The sequence below is a fragment of the Eurytemora carolleeae genome, unplaced genomic scaffold (genome assembly GCF_000591075.1).
Source record: "Eurytemora carolleeae unplaced genomic scaffold, Eaff_2.0 scaffold2076, whole genome shotgun sequence".
Taxonomy (NCBI): domain Eukaryota; kingdom Metazoa; phylum Arthropoda; class Copepoda; order Calanoida; family Temoridae; genus Eurytemora; species Eurytemora carolleeae.
The window spans coordinates 24,064-32,323 of NW_019398765.1; the positions used below are offsets into that span (position 1 = coordinate 24,064).

At 29.7% G+C, this 8,260-nt stretch overlaps 1 protein-coding gene across 1 annotated transcript in view; it reads right to left on the minus strand.

Moving 5' to 3' along the window:
* LOC111717628 (uncharacterized) overlaps positions 1 to 7,123 on the minus strand; it is a gene marked incomplete at its 5' end in the record, with an annotated part of 11,580 nt that extends 4,457 nt beyond the window's left edge. The window contains 4 exons of the mRNA XM_023493127.1: positions 3,535 to 3,634; positions 4,298 to 4,377; positions 4,431 to 4,467; positions 7,010 to 7,123. Of these exons, the coding sequence (XP_023348895.1) occupies positions 3,535 to 3,634; positions 4,298 to 4,377; positions 4,431 to 4,467; positions 7,010 to 7,123 (331 nt within the window). The remainder of the gene's footprint in view (positions 1 to 3,534; positions 3,635 to 4,297; positions 4,378 to 4,430; positions 4,468 to 7,009) is intronic.
* Between the last annotated feature and the right edge of the window lie 1,137 nt (positions 7,124 to 8,260).

Sequence of the window (8,260 nt, forward strand, 5' to 3'; positions counted from 1 at the left end):
CCCCCCCCCCTCCCTCAGACTATTTAGTTTACATAGATATACAGTGAAAAAAAATTAAGCCACCAAATGAAAGTAAAAATATTCTATCTAATTTTGAGTTGTAAATATTTTTTACGTATTCCTACAAAGACGACATTTATCTCCACCAAATCTCGGAAATAATACAAACTAATTAGAGGACATGTCGTCTTTCTTTTTTCATTTGACACATATGACGTTTTGCGCAGTTGGTCGATTTTTCTGTTGCCATCTATTGTACTTGACAACCTATTTGGTTTTATTAATGTTTGAATTTATATTTTTTAAAATGCAAATTGATCTTTTTCCCTCGACTAACATATTTTTGAAAATAAAAAAAATATCAAATTCTTTGATTTTTTGCTAGTTTTATTGATGTTTGAATTTATATCTAAATATCTTGACTAAGATATTTATATGTAGTTCTCTTCTGTTTTATAAAGATAAAATTATGTAAATCCTGTGAAGTAATGTTCTGAGTGTATAGTGGATTAAGGTACACTGTACAGCTTTTATACTTTCAACACATAGAGGTATATAGAGGTATAAAGAGGTATATAGAGGTATATATAGGTATATTGCGGTATATAGAGGTATATATAGGTATATTGCGGTATATAGAGGTATATAGAGGTATATATAGGTATATAGAGGTATATAGAGGTATATAGAGGTATATGGAGGTATAATGAGGTATAAAGAGGTATATAAAGGTATACAGAGGTATATAGAGGTATATGGAGGTATATAGAGGTATATAGAGGTATATGGAGGTATATAGAGGTATATAGAGGTATATAGAGGTATATTGAGGTATATAGACGTATATTTAGGTATATTTAGGAATATAGAGGTATATAGAGGTACATCGAAGTATATTTAGGCATGTTTAGGTATATAGAAGTATATAGAGGTTTATAGAGATATATAGAGATATAGAGAGGTATACAAAGGTATATATAGAGGTATATAGAGGTATATAGAGGTATATAGAGGTATATAGAGGTATATAGAGGTATATATAGGTATATATAGAGGTAGATAGAGGTATATAGATGTATATATAGAGATATATAGAGGTATACATATAGGTATATAGAGGTATACATAGAGGTATATATAGTTATATAAAGGTATATAGAGAAATATAGAGGTATATAGAGGTATATAGAGGTATATAGTTGTATATGGAGGTATATAGAGGTATATTGAGGTATATAGACGTATATTTAGGTATATTTAGGAATATAGAGGTATATAGAGGTACATCGAAGTATATTTAGGCATATTTAGGTATATAGAAGTATATAGAGGTTTATAGAGATATATAGAGATATATAGAGGTATACAGAGGTATATAGAGGTATATAGAGGTATTTAGAGAAATATAAAGGTATAAAGAGGTATATAGAGGTATATATAGAGGTATATAGAGGTATATAGAGGTATATATAGGTAAATAGAGGTACATAGAGGTATATAGAGGTATATAAAGGTATATAGAGGTATATACAGGTATAAAGAGGTATATAGAGGTATATAGAGGTTTATAGAGGTATATAGAGGTAAATAGAGGTACATAGAGGTATGTAGAGGTATATTTAGGTATATTTAGGTATATAGAGGTATATAGAGATATATAGAGGTATATAGAGGTATATAGAAGTATATATAGAGGTATATTGAGGTATATAGAGGTATAAAGAGGTATATAGAGGTATATATAGGTAAATAGAGGTACATAGAGGTATATAGAGGTATATAGAGGTATATAGAGGTATAAAGAGGTAAATAGAGGTACATAGAGGTATATAGAGGTTTATAGAGGTATATAGAGGTAAATAGAGGTACATATAGGTATATAGAGGTAAATTGAGGTATATTTAGGTCTATAGAGGTATATTGGAAAACTTCAGCTTTAAAGGAACTGTGTCATCATTTTATGTGACCCTCCATTTGTAAAGAGATAGGTATGATTCACAACAGTACCATTAAAAGCTTTTCTGCACAATAACAAAGAAGATATTTATGTTTTTTCCAAAAGAAATTGTTTTTGTTAAATTGCGGTTTTCTTTAAATAGAGGATTTAAATTACAATGGCAGTACCTTTTCTATATTTTATTTATCGATCAATAAAAGGAAATGGAAAACTGAACCTTTCATTGTATATTTATATTGTATATCAGATAAAGATATCATTAAATACTTACTATTGTATACATTTTTTAATGTTTCTAATATAATCTATATTTACTTTCTTCCGAAACTAATGTACTTCAATATCTTTATGTGTTTTTATATACACCTTTGTCTAGAACTATATACCTAGATTAGATGTCACATTTTAAATTAGATGCACATATATCCTTAAATTAGCTGTCACATTTGTTCAACAGTATTAGTTCTCTTTCTGTTAAATAAATAAAGTTGAAACAAGATGTCGACATTCTCTTAACATGATTACATTTATCATTATTCATTCTTGTAATATGTTTTTTAATTAAGCCCCGCCCCCCCCCCCATTCTAATCCTATATAAAAAAAATATTTTAAGAAAAAGGCCTTAGATAATAGGTATAGGGTTGAAATGCATGTTCAAAGCTTAATTTTTCAAGGCTAGCTTATTGAAGAAAAAAATTAGATTGATAACTTTAAAAGTTTGGGTGCTAGGGAGGGTTGAAAAAAAATGCCAAAAAAGGGTCAGAAAAATGAAAAAAATATTTTGTTTTCGTTTTAAACAAATATCAAAGTGTGACGCATGTTTCTACATCCATTTTTCAAGGGCTTTTCAAAAATAAAGTTTTTAGATCTGTTGCCTTAGTTACAAAAAAGTAAGGGCTTTTTAAAAGAAAAATTCACAGACCAGACTTTTTCCGCCCTTTCCCCTACCCTGTACATTAAAAAGTTTTTTTTACAAAAATCCTTTACATTTCTATTCATCAGAGTTTGTGGCAAAACACTTGATTTCTTTGTTTAAACATATGTTTACGCTTGTTAAACCATGATTAAACATTTGCATTCTGTATTGTATGTATCTAGTAAACTTGTAGAGTTTAACCTCAGGTTACTTTGTATTCTATTTCAAGTTCGGGAGGGGGGGGGGATAGAAGAGAGAAGGGAATAATAAATAGAGAAGAAAATGAGAGGAAGTCCATATTTTAAAGAAAATGTAAATTTTTTGATATGTCAGTTAAGAAAAACTTTAATTTTAACTTATATGCAAAAAGGGTTTAAAAGTTTCAAATCCATTTTTAACTTAACATCATTTTCGTATTACCCTTTTTAAAATTACACTTTGACACTTTCTGCTGCAGAAAAATAGAATTTTATCTTACTGATTGAAGGACCACATTTGATAAATCGCAAGAAGTAGTTAAACTTCGTAGACAAAGTTAAACTCTTTCTTTTGTATCCGGCTTAAGTTCAAGAAAAGTGATTTAAATTTGTCTAAGTAGTTCAGCTAGTTATTTCTATTCAATTAAAAAGTTCTAATTTGCGTGAGGTTTATTATATTTCCCTGGCCCTCGCACTGCTCTGTGTTGCCTAGAATATAGATACCGGTCACGTTGTGTAGACCGTTGATAGGACAAATCACGTGGTTTAGCTCCTCCCTGAACCATACTCAATGCTTTGTTTTCTCAACACTCAAAATAATCAAATTATATACGGTCGAGTCACAATTAAAATTAAATAAATTTTCTAGATACTTAATCTGAAAAAACTTCAAATTAACACCTTTCATGTATTAGAGTTTCATGCACGAAGATTTGTGAAGATTTAGAATCATTTTGAAAATAATTTTTTTTTCCAGAATTCCAATTCTCACTTTTGACAGATTCGAACTCAATTCTAACACGAGGATGGATGATTGATGATTGACAAGAGATGATCCTACAAAAATAAGTTTTTAATGAACTTAAAGAGTCCGACAACCAATATTCTGGTGACCCCTCCATTAAAAAGGCGAATGTTCAAACGGTACCCTCTAAGATTTCTATTTGAGCAACATGCTATTTATCAGCATCAGTGAGAAAAAAGGATTCAATTGTTACATTTCCTTCTTTATCTCCTGTTTTTGATATATCCGTAGGTCACTTTTATCGAAAATCGCAGTTCAAAATAAAGTAGGATAAATAAGAGAGATAGCCAGAGTATCTTTGTTTATCGAACATATCCTCCAGGAAACGAAGGTCACTTTGAACTTACGTCTACTGCGATTCTGTTTTGTGAAAACCATTTTTTTATGAAAAATAAAATAAAACATTTTTGCTTTCCTGAACAGTGTTGTATATATTGTTCTTTTCTCATCAAAATTAACAATATCACAAGCATAAGATTCATGGATTGTCGGGGAACCCTCCTGAAAAAAAAATTTCAAGAATTAATGTAAAATTTTTTAATTTATTTTCCTACCTGTATTTCTATGATATTTTCTGTTCTGCGAAAAAGTCTAAAAAAACAGAAATATTTGAGAATTGGCAACATTTCAATTATTGTGGCAATCTAGAAGCAATACCAAACTTTTATGTGATCAATCATGTATCTTTCCGACCATAAAATATAACACTAAAGAAAATATTGCGCGTAGGAAATTATTGAGTTCAGGAAAATATTGCGTTCAGGAAAATATTGCGCTCAGGAGAATATTGCGCCCAAGAAAATATTGCGTTCAGGAAAATATTGCGCCCAGGAAAATATTGCTCTCAGGAAAATATTGCTCCCAGGAAAATATTGTACTCAAAAAAATATTGCACTCAGGAAAATATTGCGCTTAGGAAATTAAAGAAAAAAAGATCAAAGCCAATAATTTTAATATTAGAAGCTTATCGAGCCTTTTCGAGAAAGGAGGTACAAAACACCGGAAAACAAAAAGACCAACACTTCAACACATCTCAAAAAAAAAAGAGTAAAAACACCCGGCTCGATGTGAAAACAACTAAAAACACCCATAGTGTGAATTACACCTAGTTTTCAAAACAAGTAGAAATAGAATAAATTTCAAAATCATAGCAACGAAAAAATGTGATGTTTTCTAAAGAGTAATATTTAACTTTGTATTTAAAAAAATTTAAATTTTATCAATTCAACGTTTAAAATATATAGCAGTTTTTTACTTTTGAATAAAATTTAGGTGTCATTTACTTGTACGTAAAATTTAGATATTTTTATGTTTTGTAAATAAGGTGTTCTGATACTTTGGGTGTGTTGTAAATAAGGTGTTCTGACGCTTTGGGTGTTTTGACATTTAGACCATTTAAAATTTGGGTGTTTTAAAAATTTTGTAGTTAAGTTTTTAGGTGTTGTGTACCCACGTTTCAAATCTATAAAATGCCATTTTGTAAAACATAAATTCAGACATCTCTTAAACACCTTCGGTTTATGGCTCATAAAAGATAATAGAAGGGATTTATGAACAATTTTGTCTGTGTTAAATATCTTGAAGTTGTTGAAAGAAAATTATTAAATTTACTTTATCCCCAGCAACTTAGAAAAGTTTTTTTTCGGATAAATTCTTTTTTTCTAATCCTTATATTTTAACAACCAGGTGTCGGATACTTTTCACATTTTCAACTATAAATTCTGCAACATCTAGTAGTTAAAGTTTGATTTCAGGTTGCATAGATGGATGAAAAAATTAGAGTTTGAGGCATATTTTTAATTTTAAAAATAAAATAGTCTTTCTAAGACTGATATGTTACGCAGCATAAATTATCTTGAATTTTAAATTAAAGGATAATTGATTCTTTGTCACATACTCTAAATTTGTAATCCCAATATTATTTCAAACCATAAACTGTGTCATTTAAAAATTTTTAAGAATTCAAAAATTTGAGTTTGAATAAGACTCAATTTCTAAAGTACATCTTGACAAATAGCATATACTTGGCTAGCTTGTTCTTGATATAAACCATTAAACTGTCATTAACTTTTCAAACTTCCATCTTTGCACTCTTAAATTCAATTATGAAACTGCAACTGTAAACTGCAATTGTAAACTACAACTGTAAACTCCAACTGTAAACTGAAACTGCAAACTGAAACTGTAAACTGCAACTGTAAACTCCAACTGTAAACTCCAACTAACTATAAACTGCAACTGCAAACTGCAACTGTAAACTGCAACTGTAAAATACAACTGTAAACTACAACTCTAAACTGCAACTGTAAAATAAAACTGTAAACTAAAACTGTAAACTCCAACTGTAAACTCCAACTAACTATAAACTGCAACTGCAAACTGCAACTGCAAACTGCAACTGTAAACTGCAACTGTAAAATACAACTGTAAACTACAACTCTAAACTGCAACTGGTAAACTACAACTGTAAACTAAAACTGTAAACTGCAACTGTAAACTCCAACTGTAAACTCCAAATGTAAACTCCAACTGTAAACTCCAACTGTAAACTCCAACAGTATTTGTTTTGTTATTTGACATTTTTTTTTCTTCATTTTTTTTCTTAAAAATTTATTTCAAACATTTTTTCTCACAGGCAACACCGGGCTCTTCAGCTAGTGAGTTTATATATTTAGAGGTTATTATAAAATATCAATTTCAAAATGCCACAATAATGCACTCTTCTACGGTAAATTAAAATTCAGTAAGTCTTATCTTTAGAGCCCATTTTTACCCATGAAATAAAAAACTTTTCGTATTTGCGATTTAGTAATTTTTTTATTTTTATTTATACCATTTACGTATTTACGTTATTTTTGACGGAGTTTAATTAGACATAAAAATAGGACTGTAATATTACGAAACAGACAAAATCTACAGGGTTACCCACAAAGAATGAGACGATTAAAAACTCTAAAATATATCGATTTAAAGATTTTATTTTTGGTTTCTGCATTAATTGAGTATTCTCATGGTTTAATAAATGATTAAGTACAGAAATAAACCAGTTTTGGTCTACAAGGAACCCTGAATAGAATAAAATGGATTAATCATAATCCGTATAATAGTTATTGAATTCAATATTTCTAGTTTCCTGACACATTTATACATTTGATCACATCCAGCAACAGTTTTAGCGACAAGTTTGACATATCCCTCATCTTCCTCAACTATAGATACACACCGGGTCCGGGACAATTCAAAACTTCTAAACAAATTATTATTAAAAGTTGAAAAAAATTTATGCAACAAACACATAACAAATACCATTGAATTGATATATCCAAATTGCGTTGAATAAGATTAAATATTTCAAACACTTTTGATCTTAATGCTTAAAATCAATCCACTATTACGTGTAGTGAACTGCATGTAGAAGACATCTTTCTTCTTAAAAATTGAGAACTTCCGATCGGAGTTTTTGATCGAAAGCGAGTGACAGTTAGATTTCTGCATGAAGCGATATTTCATTCGGGATTAACAAACAAGTTTAAAGAGTACTGTTGTGAATCTCTGATGGCATTGTCTGAACAAATGTATTAGGTATTATATCAAAGGGTTGAAAAATTTGTCTTTCAATTTATCTTTAAAATTGTAAATCTAAGAGGTTAGGGATTACATTGCACCACAAGAATTTGGACCAGTAATAGCCTTGTCTTGTCTTGTCTTGTCTTGTCTTGGCAAACCTTTTCTTAATTCATCAATCTTCTTTTCACTTTATCTAATCCTGGTCCCGGGGGCGGGGGGGGATCTTTTTTTCACTTTATCTAATCCTGGTCCTGGGGGCTGGGGGTTGGTAACTTTTCTTTTCACTTTATCTAATCCTGGTCCCGGAGAGGGAAAGGGGGTAATCTTCTTTTCACTTTATCTAATCCTTGTCCCGTGGGGAGGGGGGATCTTTTTTTCACTTTACTAGTTTAATCACACTGAACTAGACAGAGAAGGAGAGGTTGAATTTATAATTTATGCGAAATCACTGGAACGACTTTAAATAGATGTACATTGTACATAGCTCATATAGTTGATTTTATGTACAAGTATGAAAAAGCTATTTTATCCGGCAACAAATTAAAAATTCAAAACATTTCAATAAGTTATGATTGAAAACATATTAGTTCTTATGTGAAATTTACTTTAGTTTGACGTGAATATAGATCAATAATAATATTGAATATGTTCTATATAACATCGATTAAGAATACACTAGGGGAGAGTTGAGATATATTTACATAATAAAACTAAATAATTAGCTTACATTACAATTATGAATTAATGATACATGATACTTATTGGACACAATGGACTAGTGTATTCATAATAGTTGATATGGAAGATTATTGGACAC